The sequence below is a fragment of the Schistocerca americana genome, chromosome 3 (assembly GCF_021461395.2).
Source record: "Schistocerca americana isolate TAMUIC-IGC-003095 chromosome 3, iqSchAmer2.1, whole genome shotgun sequence".
Taxonomy (NCBI): Eukaryota; Metazoa; Arthropoda; class Insecta; order Orthoptera; family Acrididae; genus Schistocerca; species Schistocerca americana.
The window spans coordinates 805,589,925-805,615,061 of NC_060121.1; the positions used below are offsets into that span (position 1 = coordinate 805,589,925).

The following is a 25,137-nucleotide window of genomic DNA, read 5'->3' on the forward strand; positions in this document are numbered from 1 at the left end:
GAACGAAGTTACCACTCTGAAACATCTTTCACCCAATTAAACATCGGCCCACTCTGGGAAATGTCAAGACACCATCAAGGAACATTACACAAACTGCATACATGTTGTCTTTAATAATGAGAGCCTTAAGTAATTCTCATCAATAGAACATGCCTGAGACTGCTTTAATAAATACACTACAATAGTAAGGAAACCTGTTCTGGATATTTAAATTACCTCACATTTTAGTAAAAATTACACTGAATCACCATCAGTACTGACCATTGCAGTGCAATGTACCAACAGATGCCCTCTAGGAGAAGTAGAAGTGTGGGAGTGAGAAAAATGGAGAGAGGGAAGGAGTTACATACTTAGGCACAGTTGTTATAAAATATTCTCAACTTTTTATTTATGGCAGTTTATTTATTTTATAAATATATATTTTACAAATCATATTGTACGGTCAGTATTCATCACACATTCTGAAAGAAATTACTAACCATGATCTATTTTCTTTAGCTGCCTTATTTCAATCTGTCAACAATGAAAAATTGTATCTGCTTACCTCTACATCAGGTGATTATTTGAGTAACAGACAAGTGTAAAGAGAGATCTATTCTGCTTTTAAAAAGTTTCATTAAGCTACGAGACTAAAAACGTTACACACATGTCTCTCCATTATTGACACAATGAAAGTATCATGGGAGGAGAACGTATCAACTACTACCCAACAAGTGAGGAGCTGGACTTTATATCTTTATTACATGTCTCATATATGAAATTAAGCATACTGAATGATATACTGATCATATATTCTATAATGATAGTGACAGCTGACTAAGGGAATATACGAAGTAAGGCTGCCAGATTACCTGGCAGCAATTTTCCTTTGCAGAAGAGAGAATTTTATATACTTGGAAACCATTATGAATGAAAACATATTCACAAAAATATAGATACAATAATTTGTACAATACAATTAAGCTGAGCATTTGAAAAGAAGAATTCACTTCTTTTTCAGTAATCTTTTTTTGACATGTTTCTTCATCTTTGTTTTCCTCTTTTCAGCCTGTTGTTCCTTGATAGCCTTCTTTCTTGCCTGGAACATTAATGGAATTAAGGTCACTTGCTAGTGAATCTGCTTCAAAAATTCAAATTTTTTTCCATCTTAAATCAATATTTACAGTTTTGTGAACAAACTGGTGGTTAAATAAATCGATTTGGACATCGGGAACATCTTTAAAAACAAATTTAAATATATGTTGATACGCGGCAATGACCATGTTTTCGCTGTGGTCGGGTGTCAAATGGCGTCATTATTATTTTGCCACTTCGAAAAGATACACTGCGTAATAGTTTTGAGTTAACAGCCCTGTTAGCACACATGATTTCCAATGCTCCTTTGTTTTCCTTTGTATATCTATGGTTTTCAAGAGTTGTTTGTGTTCGAACTACTGTACGTTGTTGAGTTGTTGGCGATGTGTCATTCTCAGAAGTAGTTATGCCTTCAAAAAAGTGTTTTGAAATGGGAAAACGTAAGTTTTATGGTAATCGGTTTACTTTGTGGGAAAGTAGAGACTGTGTAATTACATCCACAAACCAACTGGATGTTATGTCAACTCCACCAAGCGTCTCAAGACAGAAGCTACAATATTTGAGTACCCAGAGTGACATTTCTATGAAATATGATCAAAACACTGTAACTGAAAGTGTTTCCATAATTGCTGCTTTACGTTTGCTTCTAAAGAATGCTGCTGTGTGTATGCTTTGTGGAAAAGGTGGTATTAAAATCGCCGAAGATTTTGAAGGCAGGAAAGGTGTGGTTAGTAAGTTACAAGTGTTTTGTGATTTCTGTGGGGTAACTAAAACTGGGTATTCTTCTGGATTGTGCAAAGGAAGAGTTTATAACACAAATATCCGACTTGCATATGGAATGAGGTGTATTGGGAAGGGTAGAAAGGCAGCTCAAACATTTTGTGCTATCATGAATTTGCTCCCACCTACAAGATTTGAGAAGTACACACAGTTATTTCTTGAAAGTCTTGGTCAAGTGAGTGTTGTGTCAGTGAAGAAAGCAGTAGAAAAAACTGTGTAATGCTATGAATATAGCTGCAGCCTTTGATGGGACATGGCAGAAGCGTGGTCACCTATCATTGAATTGGGTTGTCACCACAACATCCCTAGAAAATGGAAAGGTGATCGACACATAATGTATGAAAGTACTGCCATGGTTGCAAAGGAAATAACCAGGATCATGTTTGTGTTCAGAATTTTTCTGGGTACAGTGGTGGAATGGAATCAGAGGGAGTTCTCAGAATATTTCAAAGGTCAGAAGAGAATTATGGTGTACGGTATGTGAAGTAACTTGGAGATGAGCACACGTTTACAAAGTTAATAAAAGATATGAAGGGGAAAAGGCTCAGTAATGGCAAACCAATTGGTGGTCGGGTCGTCTTACTAAGGAAGAGGTGGACAAACTGCAGCTCTATTATGGTTTAGCCATAAGAAGGAATCGAGACAATATTGAGGCCATGAAGAAAGCAGTATGGGCTACCTTTTTCCATAAAGCTTATACGGATGACCATCCACAGCATGCTCTCTGCGACATGGTGTGGATACAAAAAAGCAATCACTGCCTGCCATATGCGGTATTGGAAGCAATTAAGCCCATATACAGGGATGTAAGTGACACTAAACTATTGTCATGGTGCTTACGTGGAAAGACACAAAACGTTAATGAAAGTTTCAACCTTGTAATTTGGGAACACCTGCCTAAAACTGTGTTTGTTCGTTTCAATACCATGAGATTAGGTGTAATAGATGCAGTTATTTGCTTTAATGATGGGGCAGTTAGCAGATGTGATTGATGTTTTAGAGTTGTTGGGACTAACTCCTGGTTTCAATAAGAGACAAGCACTGATGGCAACTGATTCCTTGAGAGTGGCCAAAGGTGAAAACTAGGTTCTTGAGATAACTAAAGAGGCCAAAATAGCAGAGGAGCAAGAAAAGGAAGAGAGAAGATGAGGAACATACAAACCAAGGATATTAAGCAACTGGAGGGATTTAAGAACAACAGAGGTGAGTAACAGATGAAGTGTACCTTTAAACTGAGTTTCCAAGGAGTCAAATTTTCTGACATGTTTATTTTATGAAAAAAAACTATTTCAGCTAGAGGTCTGAAATTTGTGATATTTCAGGCCACCGTTTGGAGAAAAGTAGACTACAGACACCAGCTTAGTATCACCCGGAGGAAAAATATACCCTTACTAATTATTAAAAAAATTACCTTACTATTGACTGTCTAATTTATGTATTTATAGTATAAAAACTATTGATTGAAATCATTTGATTGTATCTACTTTTTACATAACAATGTCATAAATGTATGTACAAAGTTTTAAGCATCTAAGAAAAGGAGTTAATAAGTCTACACACTTCGAACACAGACTGGCAGGAAAAATTTTAAATTACTGACCGACATAAATGTTTAAATAATAAAGTTTATATCAAAGCTATTCTAATTATTCTTCTACCAAAATCTTCATCCTTAAAACACTTTCATTGTCCTAAAATTTCTTTGTATTCAGAGTTCGCATTATTTAGTTAGACCCTCATAAACTTTATGAAAATTCTTCCTGTTTTTCCAGCCGTTCACTGGCAAGTTACCTTAAAGGATTCAAAAAGATAAAAACAAATCTTTGCAAATACAAGAAACGAATCAACAAAGTGAACATTGAGAAACAAACCAAACTTCTTAACTAAGTTAATGTATAACAAGACACCTCCTAATATAAGAGGATTTTTGTTCTTATCTTACTTCTAAGTGAGATGATAATTAAATAGACACCCTAGCTGCAAACAGGCGTTTATGTACTTCATTGGGGACATGTTGAAAATGTGTGCCCCGACCGGGACTCAAACCCGGGATCTCCTGCTTACATGGCAGACGCTCTATCCATCTGAGCCACCGAGGGCACAGAGAATAGTGCGTCTGCAAGGACTTATCCCTTGCACGCTCCCCGTGGGGTCCACATTCCCAACATGTCCACACCACTACATACGTAGTGCCCCTAATAGATGTTTGCCCATGATACTCATTACTCATGGCAGATTAATCTACCAAGTCCCGTAAGAGTTCGGGCATAGTGTGTGCGTTTGCACAAGAAGGTCAATGGCCGGGAAGCCATATTTTAACTATATATGATGGTAGTATCTGTTCCCGAAAGAGCAGTTACCGTGGATGACCATGCAGCTTTGCTAGAAATGAGATGATAATTAAATGGACACCCTAGCTGCAAACAGGCGTTATGTACTTCATTGGGGACATGTTGAAAATGTGTGCCCCGACCGGGACTCGAACCCGGGATCTCCTGCTTACATGGCAGACGCTCTATCCATCTGAGCCACCGAGGGCACAGAGGATAGTGCATCTGCAGGGACTTATCCCTTGCACGCTCCCTGTGGGATCCACATTCCCAACATGGGAATGGATAGAGCGTCTGACATGTAAGCAGGAGATCCCGGGTTCGAGTCCCGGTCGGGGCACACATTTTCCATCTCTTACCAATTTATGCGGTATCAATCCCTAAATTGCTGTTGCTACTATATCTTTGAATTTGAACCACATCTCGTCTACATTTGCATAGCCAGTTCGGAAGGAATGGAGATTGTCTCTTAGGAAGGCTTCTAGTGACACTTCATCCGCTTTTTTAAATAAAATTATTTTGCGTTTGTTTCTGGTGGTTTTGGAAGAAATTGTATTGAGCCTAGCTACAACAACCATGTGATCACTAATCCCTGTATCAGTCATGATGCTCTCTATTAGCACTGAATTGTTTGTGGCTAAGAGGTCAAGTGTGTTTTCGCAACTCTGGAAACAATAGTTACAACTCATCTTCCACAAACTCTGTGCGTGAGAGCTGTCTCTGTTGTTGCATACTTTTTGCTGCTCATTATACTTTGCTCCATTGTGGTGGACTGAATGCAATCTTTCAAATTGTAGTTTCATGTTCCTTTCACAAACTCTTAAGTATTATATCTACATCTACATCTACATCCATACTCCGCAAGCCACCTGACGGTGTGTGGCGGAGGGTACCCTGAGTACCTCTATCGGTTCTCCCTTCTGTTCCAGTCTCGTATTGTTCGTGGAAAGAAGGATTGTCGGTATGCTTCTGTGTGGGCTCTAATCTCTCTGATTTTATCCTCATGTCCCTTCGCGAGATACACGTAGGAGGGAGCAATATACTGCTTGACTCTTCGGTGAAGGTATGTTCTCGAAACTTTAACAGAAGCCCGTACTGAGCTACTGAGCGTCTCTCCTGCAGAGTCTTCCACTGGAGTTTATCTATCATCTCCATAACGCTTTCGCGATTACTAAATGATCCTGTAACGAAGCGCGCTGCTCACCGTTGTATCTTCTCTATCTCTTCTATCAACCCTATCTGATACGGATCCAACACCACTGAGCAGTATTCAAGCAGTGGGCGAACAAGTGTACTGTAACCTACTCCCTCTGTTTTCGGATTGCATTTCCTTAGGATTCTTCCAATGAATCTCAGTCTGGCATCTGCTTTACCAATGATCAACTTTATATGATCATTCCATTTTAAATCACTCCTAATGCGTACTCCCAGATAATTTATGGAATTAAATGCTTCCAGTTGCTGACCTGCTATTTTGTAGCTAAATGATAAGGGATCTATCTTTCTATGTACTCGCAGCACATTACACTTGTCTACATTGAGATTCAATTGCCATTCCCTGCACTATGCGTCAATTCACTGCAGATCCTCCTGCATTTCAGTACAACTTTCCATTGTTACAACCTCTCGATACACCACAGCATCATCTGCAAAAAGCCTCAGTGAACTTCTGATGTCATCCACAAGGTCATTTACGTATATTGTGAATAGCAACGGTCCTATGACACTCCCCTGCGGCACACCTGAAATCACTTACTTTGGAAGACTTCTCTCCATTGAGAATGACATGCTGCGTTCTGTTATCTAGGAACTCTTCAATCCAATCACACAATTGGTCTGATAGTCCATATGCTCTTACTTTGTTCATTAAACAACTGTGGGGAACTGTATCTAACGCCTTGCGGAAGTCAAGAAACACGGCATCCACCTGTGAACCCGTGTCTATGGCCTCGTGGACGAATAGTGCGAGCTGGGTTTCACACAGTCGTCTTTTTCGAAACCCATGCTGACTCCTACAGAGTAGATTTCTAGTCTCCAGGAAAGTCATTATACTCGAACATAATACGTGTTCCAAAATTCTACAACTGATCGACGTTAGAGATATAGGTCTATAGTTCTGCACATCTGTTCGACATCCCTTCTTGAAAACGGGGATGACCTGTGCCCTTTTCCAATCCTTTGGAATGCTACGCTCTTCTAGAGACCTACGGTACATCGTTGCAAGAAGGGGGGCAAGTTTCTTCACATGCTCTGTGTAAAATCGAACTGGTACCCCATTATCAAATGTAATCACCATGTTATGACCTTAGAATTCTCTCATCAGTGTGTCACTTCCAGTTAAATAGCTGGATATGCACTGTATTCCAAGCCATGGTATTCTTTTTTGGAGAGAAATGCAACATAGTTTTCAAACTACAGAAAAGGGCAATAAGAATAACAGCCAAAAATAAGAATCACATTCATCTTAAATATCTGGTTAACACAAATGGTGATTTCAACTACACCATGTGAGTACTGATGCGTCAACATCGAGCCCACTATAGATTTGCTGATATAACATTTGGGGATCTGTGGATTGCAAACCCTATGAAATAGCATGCTACATGCACAGAGTGGTCTGTTGGTTGCTGTTGAGGAGGCTGTGAGGAGGGGCAGCTGGTGCTGGCAGTTGCTCTGGACGGTGGCATGCAGAAGTAGCAAGATACAGCCGTGAAGTGGGCACTGCCTTCAGTCTTGGTGTACTTGGATTTCAGCCAGGATGAGGGTGTGTTCATCCTCGTCATTCAGCACGATGTCATTGCAGATACAGACATCCAAAAACTAGGTGAGCTGCACTTGGGAACTGTGTGGAGTTGTGGCGACATGCTTACTCTGTCAAATGTTGTCTGAAGTGAGGGCTGTGTTATTGGAGAATTGTGAGAATAAACATACTACTGATGTCTCTGCATGTCAAATGTTTAATAGTCGGCAACGGAAAGAGGAGACCATGGTTCAATGGGGTTCTCACATGGATACAATGAATTCCATTTCAGGGAGACAGCAAAACGAATAATGAAGGACGAGGAAATGATAGGCAGTTATGCCTTAGTTGGGAAACTAGGGAGGGCAGTCTTTGTTGAAGAATTATATGAGGACAGGATAAAGATGGTAATAAAGGCTCAAGGGGAAAAGTTGACTATCGGAGACCATTGATTTAGTGGTGTCAGAAGAATGCGTAATTCTGTCTAACAAGGAGAAGCACCAGGTAGTAGGCAAGCCCCGGCTAAAACGAAAAGTAGCTGCTAAATATTTCAACTGTGACAGGACTGGGCATATAGCATGAGAATGTAGACAGAGGTACACTGTTCATAAGGCAGATACAGCAAAAGAAGCTCCCCACAGACCCAACAGTGCTAGGCTGCCAACTAAAGAGATAATTGTTAAAGAATTCAAGGGAAACGGGTCGCGATCACATTGTCCTCTGCCAGTATGATGTTCACAGTGTAATCTAACCAGGCACTCTGCACCATGCCTCAAGGAAAAGCCTGTGACATGCATCAAATGTCACCGGTTTGGACATTTCACCCAGGAATGCCAGGAGAGGAATGAGTTGGGAAACACTAGACGGGCGTATTGCAGCAGTCCCATTACGCTGCGTCAGGGATAGTACGAACCGCTGACTGCATTGGAAAGAATGACTACGTGTGCTTGCAAAGTAGGGATGTGAATGGAACAGAAACAATGCCATTAATTGATAGCAGTGTTCATGTGAATCTCATAAAGGCGAGTGTCTTGGAAAAGCATGTACAATGGGACACCAGGAAGGTAGTAACTATAAAAAGTATTGCAAATAATGAAATGCAAACAAAAGGGAAGGTATCCATACGGCTGCAGACCAAGATAGAGGCCAAATAGATGTCTTAATTCCAACCAGTAGATGCTCATATCAATTTACCATTTGACAGACTATTGGGGGCTAGAATTTCTGGGAAAGAACACGGTCGTACTAAATTTTGCTCACCATGAAATGTGGATACATGAACTAACAGAAACCGGGGGAGGCAAACAACCGCAGTCTTCAGTTGTAACGAAAATGACCTGTAATAAATGTAAGGCAGCTATATGAGATGGCAGTCTTTCTCGTTGTATTCCACTGATGAATTCTTCTCGGGTTATCATCCGAGTGTTGGCGTTATCTTGTTGCAACGTTTCAATGAGTTTCGGGCCCATCACCATCTGGCGAAGTGTCAGGATGCTGTGTTTTGCATATCTATGTAGCTGCTTGGCTGCCGTCCACCACTGTAGGCTGCCCAATCACGTTCTTCTGGAAGGGGGTACTGCGTCAGTGGTGGTGGTGGTGGTGGTGATGGTGGTGGTGGTTGTGGTTGTGGTGGTGGTGGGGCAACGGCGGCGCGGCCCTATGTCGAGACCCAGTGGTTATCTTGACGGCAGGAACACTCCGATCTGAAGGCAGTGGCATCCGCAGACAGATTGGATAGCCACCTGGTCTTGACACCAGGCCGCGCCCCCCACGGGCGTACAATTTCCCGGCACTTTAGAAATCGAAACTCAGGGAAAAAGACATGTTTTGGAAACATCTTTGACGTGCAGCAACATGTACGATGCGTATTTTCGAATTACGGAAGTATACACTGGAATCCCACCAGACATTGCATGTTACTTTCGGGATCATTGAAACCGAGATTTCGCCGCACTTTTTTTGTAGGCCGTTCGTAGTTCATGTCACGTGATCTCGCCAGCCAATGACAGCGGGTATTCAGAGCAAAGGACACATGATGTAGTCAGCCAACAGCAACATCACTGTTAAGTAGCATGAACACACAAACAGGGACAGTAAATAGTTTAAATTAATATACATAGTGTTGCTACAAGAAAAGCAAAGTTTTCACATATAATAATGTTCTCAAGCTGCAAGAGAAGCTAAGCTTTCGCATATACTGTTGATCTTTTTTGCGCATATTACACTTTAAGATATATCACACAAATGTGCCAGTCAAATTTTAAATGATGACATAAATGTATGATCTTCGAGGTTCAAAATTCTTCTAAATGGTGCGTCATCAAAGAGTTGATTTTTAAATGAGAGTCAAACGCTCTGTGATTTAATAAATTCATGGTACATTCTTGCACGTAGTTCAACTCACGTAAAAGGATATTTACTTTGAAAGTAACGCTTTTCAAACCACTATTCGCAATACTTTCCCACGACCTGTTAGAAATAGGTTCGTTTCAGCAGTTGCCAGAAAGCACAGATAACAGGTAACACCACGCTTGGGTAGCTATCATGACGTAGGAAGCCCGTATGTATGTACATATAAGACATTGAAAGATCACACATTATGTCATAAAAGAAACGAGACATCAGAGGATACTGCAAGAGCATCGGCATTTCGTGAACAATATTAGAATGTGCACATTTAAAGTGCACATTTGAAGTGCACATTCGTATTTCCGAATTCCCAATGAAGTAGACCTCGACCTGATATTAAGCTTTTCAGTGTGGTTTTCGGGATGTAAATTTTCTTGGAGCACCAGTACTGTATTATATCAGGTATGGTGAAGGCAGCAGAGAATCAAGTAGGTAAAAAGACGAGGGCTAGTAGAAATCCTTGGGTAACAGAACAAATATTGAATTTAATTGATGGAAGGAGAAAATATAGAAATGCAGTAAATGAAGCAGGCAAAAAGGAATACAAACGTCTCAAAAATGAGATCAACAGGAAATGCAAAATGGCTAAGCAGGGATGGCTAGAGGACAAATCTAAGGATGTAGAGGCTTATTTCATTAGGGGTAAGATAGATACCACCTACAGGAAAATTAAAGAGACCTTTGGAGAAAAGAGAACCACTTGTATGAATATCAAGAGCTCAGATGAAAACCCAGTTCTAAGCAAAAAAGGGAAAGCAGAAAGGTGGAAGGAGTATATAGAGGGTCTATACAAGGGCAATGTACTTGAGGACAATACTATGGAAATGGAAGAGGATGTAGATGAACGTGAAATGGGAGATACGATACTGCGTGAAGACTTTGACAGAGCACTGGAAGACCTGAGTCAAAACAAGGCCCCAGGAGTAGACAACATTCCATTAGAACTACTGACGGCCTTGGGAGAGCCAGTCCTGACAAAACTCTACCATCAGGTCAGCAAGATGTATGAGAAGAATATAATAATTCCAATCCCAAAGAAAGCAGGTGTTGACAGATGTGAAAATTACGGAACTATCAGTGTAATAAGTCACAGCTGCAAATACTAATGCAAATTCTTTACAGACGAATGGAAAAACTGGTAGAAGCCGACCTCGGGGAAGATCAGTTTGGATTCCGTAGAAATATTGGAACACGTGAGACAATACTGACCTTACGACTTATCTTAGAAGAAAGATTAAGGAAAGGCAAACCTACGTTTCTAGCATTTGTAGACTTAGAAAAAGCTTTTGACAATGTTGCCTGGAATACTCGCTTTCAAATTCTAAAGGCGGCAGGGGTAAAATACAGGGAGCGAAAGGCTATTTACAATTTGTACAGAAACCAGGTGGCAGTTATAAGAGTCGAGGGGAATAAAAGGGAAGCAGTGGTTGGTAAGGGAGTGAGACAGGGTTGTAGCCTCTCCCCAATGTTATTCAATCTGTATATTGAGCAAGCAGTAAAGGAAACAAAAGAAGAATTCGGAGTAGGTATTAAAATCCATGGAGAAGAAATAAAAACTTCGAGGTTCGCCGATGACATTGTAATTCTATCAGAGACAGCAAAGGACTTGGAAGAGCAGTTTAACGAAATGAACAATGTCTTGAAAGGAGGATATAAGATGAACATCAACAAAAGCAAAAAGAGGATAATGGAATGTAGTCGAATTAAGTCAGGTGATGTTGAGGGAATTAGATTAGGAAATGAGACACTTAAAGTAGTAAAGGAGTTTCGCTATTTGGGGAGCAAAATAACTAATGATGGTTGAAGTAGAGAGGATATAAAATGTAGACTGGCAATGGCAAGGAAAACTTTTCTGAAGAAGAGAAATTTGGTAACATTGAGTATAGATTTAAGTGTCAGGAAGTCGTTCCTGAAAGTATTTGTATGGAGTGTAGCCATATATGGAAGTGAAACTTGGACGATAAATAGTTTGGACAAGAAGAGAATAGAAGCTTTCGAAATGTGGTGCTACAGAAGAATGCTGAAGATTAGATGGGTAGATCAGGTAACTAATGAGGAGGTACTGAATAGAATTGGGGGGAAGAGGAGTTTGTGGCACAAATTGACTAGAAGAAGGGATCGGTTGGTAGCACATGTTCTGAGACATCGAGGGATCACCAATTTAGTATTGGAGGGCAGAGTGGAGGGCAAAAATCGAAGAGGGAGACCAAGAGATGAATACACTAAGCAGATTCAGAAGGATGTAGGTTGCAGTAAGTACTGGGAGATGAAGAAGCTTGCACAGGATAGGGTACCATGGAGAGCTGCATCAAACCAGTCTCAGGACTGAAGACCACAAAAACACCACCACCACCACCACCACCACCACCACCAACAACAACAACAACAACAACAATGCCATACGTGCTAGAAAATGAAAACGTGCACTTGAAATGCGGCGAACAGTTCAAACTAGCCAGTACTGTGTAATTAAACATTTCGTTTCAAATACCTTGACTGCCCCTTCGGAAAAGGTTAACAAAAGTCAAATTTCTTTAGCAAACAGACAAAAATAACTTCATTGTTCTGCAAGGCGATTAATGCTTGACTGTCAGAAAGGTGGAAATAAAGTAAAATCTGAAACTAATGACATACTTTAGCCTGCCGTAATTATGTGAATGTGTTTTAATTCACTTGATAGCTCCCGGCCACAGATATCCGTTTTGTTTTCATTTGACGTGACAGTAAACGAAGGGGAAACAGCAAAATCACTAAATGTAAACACGGGTCATGTGGAGACTACCCACTACAACTCAGACTGCTCTGCACATCAGCCCCGGATCTACGACATTTGAGAACCGAGTCAATACTAAAAAAAATCAAATTTCCAAAATACACTCCTGGAAATTGAAATAAGAACACCGTGAATTCATTGTCCCAGGAAGGGGAAACTTTATTGACACATTCCTGGGGTCAGATACATCACATGATCACACTGACAGAACCACAGGCACATAGACACAGGCAACAGAGCATGCACAATGTCGGCACTAGTACAGTGTATATCCACCTTTCGCAGCAATGCAGGCTGCTATTCTCCCATGGAGACGATCGTAGAGATGCTCGATGTAGTCCTGTGGAACGGCTTGCCATGCCATTTCCACCTGGCGCCTCAGTTGGACCAGCGTTCGTGCTGGACATGCAGACCGCGTGAGACGACGCTTCATCCAGTCCCAAACATGCTCAATGGGGGACAGATCCGGAGATCTTGCTGGCCAGGGTAGTTGACTTATACCTTCTACTGCACGTTGGGTGGCACGGGATACATGTGGACGTGCATTGTCCTGTTGGAACAGCAAGTTCCCTTGCCGGTCTAGGAATGGTAGAACGATGGGTTCCATGACGGTTTGGATGTACCGTGCACTATTCAGTGTCCCCTCGACGATCACCAGTGGTGTACGGCCAGTGTAGGAGATCGCTCCCCACATCATGATGCCGGGTGTTGGCCCTGTGTGCCTCGGTCGTATGCAGTCCTGATTGTGGCGCTCACCTGCACGGCGCCAAACACGCATACGACCATCATTGGCACCAAGGCAGAAGCGATTCTCATCGCTGAAGACGACACGTCTCCATTCGTCCCTCCATTCACGCCTGTCGCGACACCACTGGAGGCGGGCTGCACGATGTTGGGGCGTGAGCGGAAGACGGCCTAACGGTGTGCGGGACCGTAGCCCAGCTTCATGGAGATGGTTGCGAATGGTCCTCGCCGATACCCCAGGAGCAACAGTGTCCCTAATTTGCTGGGAAGTGGCGGTGCGGTCCCCTACGGCACTGCGTAGGATCCTACGGTCTTGGCGTGCATCCGTGCGTCGCTGCGGTCCGGTCCCAGGTCGACGGGCACGTGCACCTTCCGCCGACCACTGGCGACAACATCGATGTACTGTGGAGACCTCACGCCCCACGTGTTGAGCAATTCGGCGGTACGTCCACCCGGCCTCCCGCATGCCCACTATACGCCCTCGCTCAACGTCCGTCAACTGCACATACGGTTCACGTCCACGCTGTCGCGGCATGCTACCAGTGTTAAAGACTGCGATGGAGCTCCGTATGCCACGGCAAACTGGCTGACACTGACGGCAGCGGTGCACAAATGCTGCGCAGCTAGCGCCATTCGACGGCCAACACCGCGGTTCCTGGTGTGTCCGCTGTGCCGTGCGTGTGATCATTGCTTGTACAGCCCTCTCGCAGTGTCCGGAGCAAGTATGGTGGGTCTGACACACCGGTGTCAATGTGTTCTTTTTTCCATTTCCAGGAGTGTATTACCTCATCAAAGTTCGTCAAACGTTTTGCTACATGAAAAATCGAAATGTCGTTATCTGGTACTGAAGAAGCTGTTAATACAAATAATACCCAAGACTGGTGTGGTTTCTCGATCTGATTACGTCACTGTCTGCTAGATAAAACAAAATAGGCCTTTCTAATATGGCAGCAATTTTGTAACACACCAAATAAACGAGACGGTTTTGGCACAAATGGCCATTTTTATAACACAACAGAATATAATTCACGAAGTATCAATATCAAATGTCTATTAGGCCTACTGCAAGCAAAAACCTTTATGTTAGGAAATAGTTTCACATTTCATTCAAACGCACCAGCTTCTCAAGCACGAGATCGGAAAGTAGTATTACGAAATTTTTTATATAAATTTGGAATCGTCTTATTCTTCCATAATTTGTGTGATGTCCCCGTTTCTTCTCCTTCCTCGTTCTAACAATCTTGTCATCACCAATTCTGTAGCTATTGCTGCCATTGTCAAAATCTGTTCGCCAATTAACTTCACTAACCCTGTCAGAATCACAGGTTTAGTTATCCCGCGATTATTTTCCAGTTAGGCGTTATTACGTGTTCGAACAACACGTTTTCCGCGTTACTTCCAGAATAGAACTTAAGCGGCTGCTAGCCGGGGACTGTACAACTGGTCCTTACTAGTGTAGCGATCTGGCCAAAAATTTCTGTCAAAATTTCATTTTCTTGGATACACCGAGAAGATAATACGTAATCTTTCTCACCTGTTACTCCTGTTAGTCATTTATTTCCATTCTGGTAGTCTGAATCTACGGATTTCGCTAGTAATTATAACAATGCTGTTGTTGTTGTTGTTGTGGTCTTCAGTCCTGAGACTGGTTTGATGCAGCTCTCCATGCTACTCTATCCTGTGCAAGCTTTTTCATCTCCCAGTACCTACTGCAACCTACATCCTTCTGAATCTGCTTAGTGTATTCATCTCGTGGTCTCCCTCTACGATTTTTACCCTCCACGCTGCCCTCCAATACTAAATTGGTGATCCCTTGATGCCTCAGAACATGCCCTACCAACCGATCCCTTCTTCTGGTCAAGTTGTGCCACAAACTTCTCTTCTCCCCAATCCTATTCAATACTTCCTCATTAGTTACATGATCTACCCATCTAATCTTCAGCATTCTTCTGTAGCACCACATTTCGAAAGCTTCTATTCTCTTCTTGTCTAAACTATTTATCGTCCATGTTTCACTTCCATACATGGCTACACTCCACACGAATACTTTCAGAAATGACTTCCTGACACTTAAATCAATACTGGATGTTAACAAATTTCTCTTCTTCAGAAACGCTTTCCTTGCCATTGCCAGTCTACATTTTATATCCTCTCTACTTCGACCATCATCAGTTATTTTGCTCCCCAAATAGCAAAACTCCTTTACTACTTTAAGTGCCTCATTTCCTAATCTAATTCCCTCAGCATCACCCGACTTAATTAGACTACATTCCATTATCCTTGTTTTGCTTTTGTTGATGTTCATCTTATATCCTCCTTTCAAGACACTGTCCATTCCGTTCAACTGCTCTTCCAAGTCCTTTGCTGTCTCTGACAGAATTACAATGTCATCGGCGAACCTCAATGTTTTTATTTCTTCTCCATGAATTTTAATACCTACTCCGAATTTTTCTTTTGTTTCCTTCACTGCTTGCTCAATATACAGATTGAACAACATCGGGGAGAGGCTACAACCCTGTCTTACTCCCTTCCCAACCACTGCTTCCCTTTCATGTCCCTCGACTCTTATAACTGCCATCTGGTTTCTGTACAAATTGTAAATAGCCTTTCGCTCCCTGTATTTTACCCCTGCCACCTTTAGAATTTGAAAGAGAGTATTCCAGTCAACATTGTCAAAAGCTTTCTCTAAGTCTACAAATGCTAGAAACGTAGGTTTGCCTTTCCTTAATCTTTCTTCTAAGATAAGTCGTAAGGTCAGTATTGCCTCACGTGTTCCAGTGTTTCTACGGAATCCAAACTGATCTTCCCCGAGGTTGGCTTCTACTAGTTTTTCCATTCGTCTGTAAAGAATTCGTGTTAGTATTTTGCAGCTGTGACTTATTAAGCTGATAGTTCGGTAATTTTCACATCTGTCAACACCTGCTTTCTTTGGGATTGGAATTATTATATTCTTCTTGAAGTCTGAGGGTATTTTGCCTGTTTCATACATCTTGCTCACCAGATGGTAGAGTTTTGTCAGGACTGGCTCTCCCACGGCCGTCAGTAGTTCCACTGGAATATTGTCTACTCCGGGGGCCTTGTTTCGACTCAGGTCTTTCAGTGCTCTGTCAAACTCTTCACGCAGTATCGTATCTCCCATTTCATCTTCATCTACATCCTCTTCCATTTCCATAATATTGTCCTCAAGTACATCGCCCTTGTATAGACCCTCTATATACTCCTTCCACCTTTCTGCTTTCCCTTCTTTGCTTAGCACTGGGTTTCCATCTGAGCTCTTGATATTCATACAAGTCGTTCTCTTATCTCCAAAGGTCTCTTTAATTTTCCTGTAGGCGGTATCTATCTTACCCCTAGTGAGATAGGCCTCTACATCCTTACATTTGTCCTCTAGCCATCCCTGCTTAGCCATTTTGCACTTCCTGTTGATCTCATTTTTGAGACGTTTGTATTCCTTTTTGCCTGTTTGACTTACTGCATTTTTATATTTTCTCCTTTCATCAATTAAATTCAATATTTCTTCTGTTACCCAAGGATTTCTACTAGCCCTCGTCTTTTTACCTACTTGATCCTCTGCTGCCTTCACTACTTCATCCCTCAAAGCTACCCATTCTTCTTCTACTGTATTTATTTCCCCCATTCCTGTCAATTGCTCCCTTATGCTCTCCCTGAATCTCTGTACAACCTCTGGTTCTTTTAGTTTATCCAGGTCCCATCTCCTTAAATTCCCACCTTTTTGCAGTTTCTTCAGTTTTAATCTACAGGTCATAACCAATAGATTGTGGTCAGAGTCCACATCTGCCCCTGGAAATGTCTTACAATTTAAAACCTGGTTCCTAAATCTCTGTCTTACCATTATATAATCTATCTGATACCTTTTAGTATCTCCAGGGTTCTTCCATGTATACAACCTTCTTTCATGATTCTTAAACCAAGTGTTAGTTATGATTATGTTGTGCTCTGTGCAAAATTCTACCAGGCGGCTTCCTCTTTCATTTCTGTCCCCCAATCCATATTCACCTACTATGTTTCCTTCTCTCCCTTTTCCTACACTCGAATTCCAGTCACCCATGACTATTAAATTTTCGTCTCCCTTCAAAATCTGAATAATTTCTTTTATTTCATCATACATTTCTTCAATTTCTTCGTCATCTGCAGAGCTAGTTGGCATATAAACTTGTACTACTGTAGTAGGTGTGGGCTTCGTATCTATCTTGGCCACAATAATGCGTTCACTATGCTGTTTGTAGTAGCTTACCCGCATTCCTATTTTCCTATTCATTATTAAACCTACTCCTGCATTCCCCCTATTTGATTTTGTGTTTATAACCCTGTAGTCACCTGACCAGAAGTCTTGTTCCTCCTGCCACCGAACTTCACTAATTCCCACTATATCTAACTTCAACCTATCCATTTCCCTTTTTAAATTTTCTAACCTACCTGCCCGATTAAGGGATCTGACATTCCACGCTCCGATCCGTAGAACACCAGTTTTCTTTCTCCTGATAACGACATCCTCTTGAGTAGTCCCCGCCCGGAGATCCGAATGAGGGACTATTTTACCTCCGGAATATTTTACCCAAGAGGACGCCATCATCATGTAATCATACAGTAAAGCTGCATGCCCTCGGGAAAAATTACAGCTGTAGTTTCCCCTTGCTTTCAGCCGTTCGCAGTACCAGCACAGCACAATGCTGATCAATCACAAATCCAATCAACCACATAATCAGACAGCGATTGGCATTCATCTGTTCGGCTTTACTCCCTCAGCTCGTATTGCCCCGCCCCCTTTTGTCTGCGGAAAGTTTTTTTCTAGATGCGACGAGGATTCTCCTGACAGACACATCACATACACTATGCATGCATTCAAAAGCCAACTTACGATTCATTCAGAAATCCACTTAAAATGAGTTCAAAAATGTTCAAAAACCAGCAGGGAAGCGTTTCAAAATCATATGAATAATCGATAGGCAAACGTGTGCTGGATGCTAGGCGCTTTGTGAAACAAGTTTTTTTTCCTGAAGAATATGAATTTGGCACCCCATTTTCCCGGTAGCATCTAGCTGCTTGCTGTGACTGCTTGCACAGCCAACAGCCACATTCCTGTAGCCAGAAGTGGGAGAATCTACTACTCAAACGTGACTCAACTGCGCATGCGCACGAGCCTGCGCGTAACTGCTAAAACAAATCAAATGTAAACAGTTGCGACTTCACGCTCATTGGAGGCAATTTGTTGTTTTGAAGCACTGCATAGTCTTCCTAAAGCCTTTGACACATTTTCAATTGGCAGACGCTTGCATGAGCACTGTGTGTCGTCGTTGTATATGGCGCATTTCCTTTGCAATTTAAGTTATTTTCGTTTTTTTTTTCTCTTGTTTATGTTTTATTGTTGAAGCATTATTCTGCAGTAGCGGGATACAGTAATATCCTTTGTTAGAGTTTCGGTTCTTATCAGTCAAGATTACAAAAATTTAACTGAAAACTCGAACAATGAAAATTTCCCGGAATTCTAAAAATATCCCAGGTTTTTCCTGGATCTCCCGGGTCGTATACACGATGTACAGTTCCCCACACTTGAAGTGTTTGTGGAGGAAGTTGCATCCCCGAGCTGTCAAAGTTTTTTAAACCTTGTCAAGGTACAAGAGTGGCAGGATGTTTATAGTTCTGATAGCAAAAATGACAAATATAATGCTTCCCTTAACACATTTGTCATGCTCTTTGAGAGTTTCTTTCCATTAGACCGCTCTAAACAGTGCAATAGCAGCAAAAAGCATCTTGGGTGGCTGATTAGTGGGATAAGGATATCATGTAGAACGAAGTGGGAATTATAGCAAAATGTTAGAAGTAGTCACAATCAAACAACAGTAGCCTATTACAAACAGTACTCTAAGGTGCTAAAAATTTTATTAGGAAGGCAAAGAGTATGTTGTATGCAAATACAATAGCTAATTCACGGGGTAAAATTAAAAAACCATTTGGTCAGTTGTGAAGGAAGTGCATGGTCGGCAGCACAAGGTCGACGATATAAGTCAGTTCGTAGTAAAAATATTTCTTTTACTGATAAATCAGATACATGTACAGTCCATAACCATCATTTTCTGAGCATTGCTGGTGAATTAAATAACAATTTAGTTTCTACAGGGAATAATATAACTCTCTTGGCAAATGCCTTTCCAAGATTGACGTCTGAAATACAGACAAGGGAGAGATTGAGTCAATAATTAAATCGCTGAAGACTAAGGACTCTCAATGGATATGATGAGGTGCCTAGTGGAATATTAAATTACTGTGCTGCACATGTTAGCCCTGTATCCAGCCATATTTGTAATTTTTCCCTTATGAATGGTAAGTTTTCTAAACGATTAAAGTACTCAGTAGTAAAGCCACTTTATAAAAAGGGAGAAAGGGATAACATAGACAATTTTAGACCTATTTCTATGCAATCAGTGTTTGTTAAAGTTATTGAAAAGGCTGTGTATGTAAGGGTAATTGATCATTTTATATCACACGATTTGCTATCAAATGTACAGTTCGGCTTTAGAAGTCATTTAACAACTGAAAATGCTATACTCTCTATTCTCTGTGAGGTACTGAATGGGTAAAACAAAAGGTTTCGAACACTAGGCATATGTTTTGATTTAACTTAAGCGTTTGATTGTGTTGATCACAAAATACTCCTCCAGAAGTTGGACCATTAGGGGGTATGGAGAGTAGCTCACAATTGGTTCATCTCTTACTTTAGCACCAGACAGCAAAAGGTCATTACTCACAGTGTTGAGAATGGCTGTGATGTGGGGCCTGAGTGGTGTACGGTCAAAAGGGGGGGGGGGGGGGGGGTGCCCCAGTTACAGCCACTCCTGTTCCTGATTTATATAAATGATATGCTCTCCAGTATTAAGGATAACTCTAAAATACTTCTGTTTGCTGATGATGTTTGATGATGATGGTAGCAAAGGATGTCGTGTGGAACATTGGCTCAGTTTCAAATAGTGCAGTTCATGACTAGGTCATGGCTCGTAGAAAATAAACGAACACTAAATCACAGCAAGACTCAGTTTTTACAGTTTCTAACACACAATTTAACAAAACCTGACCTTTTAATTTCACAGAATGGGCATATGATTAGTGAAACTGAACAGTTCAAATTTCTACACATCTGTATCTTGTTCAAAGACTTACTGCTGAGATTTTTACTATTCGAACGGTATCTGAAGTGAGTTATCATTTGACATGAAAATTAGTCTGCTTTGCTTATTTTCATTTGCTTATGTCATATGGTATTATATTTCAGGGTAACTCTTGCCATTCTAAAAGTGTATTTTCGGGTCAGAAACGGGTGGTTTGGGCAATAAGTAGTGCAAGTTCACAAACCTCTTGTCGACCCCTGTTCACAAGTCTGGGTATTTTGACATTGGCTTCTCATTATATATATTCCTTACTGTCATTTCTTGTTAACAATATTAGCTTATTCCTAAGAATAAGCAGCTATCACTCAGTTAACACTCAGCAGGAATCAAACCTGGATTTGGATCGGACTTCCTTAACTCTTGTGCACAAAGATGTGCAGTATACTGCTGCATCCATTTTCAATAAGCTATCACAAGAATTCAAAAATCTTAGTAGTAATCCATGCGCTTTCAATTCGAATCTGAAGTGTTTCTTCGCGGGTCACTCCTATTCTGTTGAGGAGTTCCTTGAAAAATTAAGCTCATTCTTGTTATATTGTTGATTGCATTTACTTAAAAACATATGGACTGCCTTTTTTCAGGTTCATAAACATTTTATTTTTATCAGTTATTACTTTGATGTTGTAATTTCATGTACCGACACGTTCCATGACCCTGGAGATTTGCTCCTCAATTTGGTCCTATGGAACTTGACGTGAAAATAAATAAATAAATGTGAGTTTCTCCGCAAGGAAGTGACACTCCTAGGACAATTGCTAATTGAGGAAGGGCTAAAACCTAATCCTACCAAGGTCAAGGCAATAGAAAAATATCCGCAACCAAAGACAATGACTGAATTAAAAAGTTTTTTAGAGATGATTGGGTATTACAGGCATTTCATGAGCTATTTTAGAAAAATTCCTAAATCTTTGCATGAGCTACTAGCGAAAGGGGTTCCCTATGAATGGGGAGGAGTGCAAGAAGAAACATTCCAGCAGTTGAAGGAGGAAATGCTCAGTGCTCCATCTCACAATACCCGGATTTCGACATGGACTTTTTAGTCATGATGGATGTGAGCAGTCACTCTTTGAGCACTTACCTAAGCCAAGGGCCAATGGGAAGAGACTTTAAGTTGTTAAAATTCCGCCTAAAGTTAGAGGAGTACGACTACCAGATACTGTACAAAGAAGGTAGAAGTACAATTAACAGATACTGTACAAAGAAGGTAAACAGAATCGAGTAGCTGGTGCGCTTTCCCGTATCCACAGCAAGTTAGATGGGGATGCAAAACAGAAAGAGAGTGCTGAGGAGTCAGTCAGGAACAATGACAAGTGTAAAATAAGCCGACTGCAGCCACGTCCACGGAGATGCAAGCAACAATAATGGCTCCAACACTGAGCACTGAAGAACAAGCCAGTGACATAGGAGAAGACGCACCAGAAACACGCAAGGAGAATGTGATGAGTACCAAAGAAAAGCAGGGAGCACTTAAGCAAATGCACTATCGGCAGACATCAGGGGATGGGGAGGACATATGAGCGAGTAAATCAATACTGTACTTGGCCTGAGATGAAGGCAGAAGAGAATTTCATAAAGAAGTGTGAAAGTTGCCAGAAAAACAAAATAACACAGATAAAAACGAAGCAGCCACTGGAATTAACACTGACCCCAGAGTCTATTTTTGAAAGATGTGATATTGACATCTTAGGTCCCCTACCACTAACCCAATCCGGTAATCGATATATTCTGTGGTTTTAGGGCTTGCTCAGAAAGTTTGTTATAGCTGAGCCAATTGACTACTAAGACGCAGACATGGTCCCGCATAAATTGGTAGAGAACATAATCCTGAAGTTTGGGATCCCAACAGATTTACTCAGTTACATGGGGAGTAATTTTATAAGCGACACTATGAAGCGAGTAAGTAAACTATTGAGGATAGATAAAATACAGATGACAGCTTACAGCTTACCATCCACAAACAAATGGTTACAGCACTACATTAGCCGAGATCAGGGCAATTGAGACCACTGGACTTCTTTCACGACATTTGTGTACAACACGACCCCACACCGTACAACCGGGTACACACCTTACAAATTGTTTTTTGGGAGGAAGTGTAAGCTACCTAGGTGGTTACATAGAAAACCTGCAAATGTAGTTTATAACTACATGGATTACGTGACTGAGGTCTGAAAATGCATGCAACTGCTGCATCAAGATGCCCCTGTGGTGACCCAGAAAAGCAAGGGGAGAAACAAGATTAATTATGACCAGATGCAAAACCCAAAAGAATTTAGAATGCATGACCACATGCTGTATGATGAAAGCGTGTGAAGGGGAAGCAGTTAGAAGCTGGACAGTCAATGGAGAGTGTCATACACTGTAAAAGGTCCAAATGTAATAATTCGATTAAAAGTAAATAAATGTGTAAAAGTACATACGAATTGGTTGAAAGAACTTTTCTGAGTAATACGGGATGATTAAGGTAGTGCATACCAGAGTGAACTGATGTCAGGGAAAGGAATAAGGGGTCATGCAAATGGAAACAGAAGGCTGAGGAAAGCCGTTTCTTTTGCAGATGAACATGATGCAGGCACTATGGGTGACAATCATTATGGGAAGTATGATGCTGTCCATCCTCATGGAATGAAGAGTGCTGCCAATGGACATATGAGTGCAGCAGTTTAAGTCAGCAACAGGGATATATTACGACAACCACGATATAGTTAACCTGTACAGCACAACTTTGAGAATTGTGAGTTATTTTCAATTAAAGGAACTACACGAAAACTTCGAGCAGATGCAAGCATTGGCTGACAGAGCAGTAGTGCATTGTCTCCACAGGTTGCACCAGGTAAAGTTGAAGGCTGAGGAGTGTGAAAACGTTCAAAAGACAGTAGCAAACATGCGGGAAAAATTACACAGTCAAGGTGGTTAACTGGGCAGTTACCCCAGCATGAGAGACCCAGAACTAAATAGAGGAAATTAAACTTTATTGGGGAGACTAGTAAAATACTATTTGACGCAGCATTTTTCAAGGCAAAAACAGATGTGTTAGAGAGCTGTTGCGACTGTCCAAGGAGCAAGAGATGATAGCCAAGTCGTCATCGACAGGGGATAATCAGACACTAAACACGGTAACTACAAATGCTTAAATTATTGCAGATGAAATCACGAAGCTAAATGCACACATAGAAGACTACAAGAACAAGGTACAAGAGGCCTTGATTATGATAACCATCATGGAACAGTTAGTGCAACCTACGGCCATGTTAAATGAATTAGAGTGAGAGTATGATTTGCCGATTTCTGCAATTGTGAATGCGCAGAGGGGGCTCCTAGAACCACCTTTGATAAATCTTGTGCAGGTAGTTAAATATTTGGAACCAATCAAAGGAGAAATGAAAGATAAAAAGTTCCTGCAGAACTCCGGAAGGACCAAGGATATATGTTATTGCAAATAATATATTTAGACATCTTTTTAATAGACGACACCGTAAGGTAAGTATTAAATGTATTTTTAGTTGATAGTTACATATATACACTGTATAAGGTATGGCCATTACCGATTGAGTACAATAAGGTAAGGAAATTGTTCTCTTATATAGCACCAGAGGAGGAGTTCCTCATAATAGATGAAGCGAAGTGACAGTATGCGCAACTGTCATGTGACCAGTTACTTTGTAAAATGGTTATGGTGAGAAACCAACAGGCAATACTGACCCCACGACTTAGCTTAGAAGACAGATTAAGAAAACGCAAACCTACATTTCTTGCATTTGTAGACTCAGGGAAAGCTTTTGACAATGTTGACTGGAATACTCTCTTTCAAATTCTGAAGGTGACAGGTGTCAAATACAGCGAACAAAATGCTATTTACAATTTGTACAGAAACCAGATTGTAATTATAAGAGTTGAGGGCCACGAAAAGGAGGCAGTGGTTGAGAAGGGAGTGAAACAGGATTGTAGCCAATCTCCGAAGTTATTCAATCTGTATACTGAGCAAGCAGTAAAGGAAACAAAAGAAAAATTTGGAGAAGAAATTAAAATCCGTGGAGAAAAAATAAAAACTTTGAGGTTTGCCGACGACACTGTAATTCTTTCAGCGACAGCAAAGGAGATGGAAGAGCAGTTGAATGGAATGGATAGTGTCTTGAAAGGAGAATATAAGATATCAACAAAAGCAGAACGAGGATAATGGAATGTAGTCGAATTAAATCAGGTGATGCTGAGGGAATTAGATTAGGAAAGGAGACATGTAAAGTAGTATACGAGTTTTGCTATTTGGGGAGCAAAATAACTGGTGATGTTCGAAGTAGAGAGGGTATAAAATGTAGATTGGCAATGGCAAGGAAAGCGTTTCTGAAGAAACGAAATTTGTTAACATTTAGTATAGATTTAAGTGTCGTGAAGTCTTTTCTGAAAGTATTTGTACAGAGTGTAGTCACATATGGAAGTGAAACATGGGCGATAAATAGTTTAAAGATAGTAGAAGCTTGCAAAATGTGGTGCTACAAAAGAATGCTGAAGATTAGATGGGTAGATCACATAAATAATGAGGAGGCACTGAAAAGAATTGAGGAGAAGAGGAATTTGTGGCACAACTTGACTTGAAGAAGGGATCAATTGGTAGGACACGTTCTGAGGCATCAAGGTATCATCAATTTAGTATTGGAGGGAAGTGCAGAGGGTAAAATCGTGGAGGGACACTGAGGCATGAATACACTAAACAGATTCAGAAGGATGTAGGTTGCAGCAATTACTTGGATGATGATGATGATGATGATGATTAGTGTTTTAGGGCGCACAACAGCGAGGTTATCAGCGCCCGTTCCCAAAAGTTCAATTCAGAGCCGAATCGTGAGAGAAGTGGTATTGTTCAAATTCAAGATTGGACACAGCACATCAAAACAGGGAGATAAAACTAAAAATAAAATAGCAGTACAAACAGGGAAAAATAAGTAACGGTGGCTGAGTGACCACTTACAAATAATGGGTGACCAAACCACTGGACAGCACATTAAGACTTCAATCCCAATATTTTGGGAAGAAGGCCAGACAACACACAAAAACGTAAAACTCTAGTGACACTCGCCTCATTATTAGTTAAAAGAGAGGGTAGGT

General features: G+C 41.0%; 1 protein-coding gene and 2 non-coding genes across 3 annotated transcripts in view; all 3 read right to left on the reverse strand.

Annotated features, from left to right (window-relative positions):
- Positions 1-406: 406 nt before the first annotated feature.
- Positions 407-25,137, reverse strand: part of LOC124605416 (serine/threonine-protein kinase RIO1) — a 118,203-nt gene continuing 93,472 nt past the window's right edge. Inside the window, exon 10 of the mRNA XM_047137068.1 lies at positions 407-1,078. Coding sequence (XP_046993024.1) covers positions 986-1,078 — 93 coding nt within the window. The 3' untranslated portion in view covers positions 407-985. The remainder of the gene's footprint in view (positions 1,079-25,137) is intronic.
- On the reverse strand, positions 3,880-3,954 carry Trnat-ugu. Its single transcript has one exon. It is a non-coding gene; the product is annotated as a tRNA-Thr (tRNA).
- On the reverse strand, positions 4,319-4,393 carry Trnat-ugu. Its single transcript has one exon. It is a non-coding gene; the product is annotated as a tRNA-Thr (tRNA).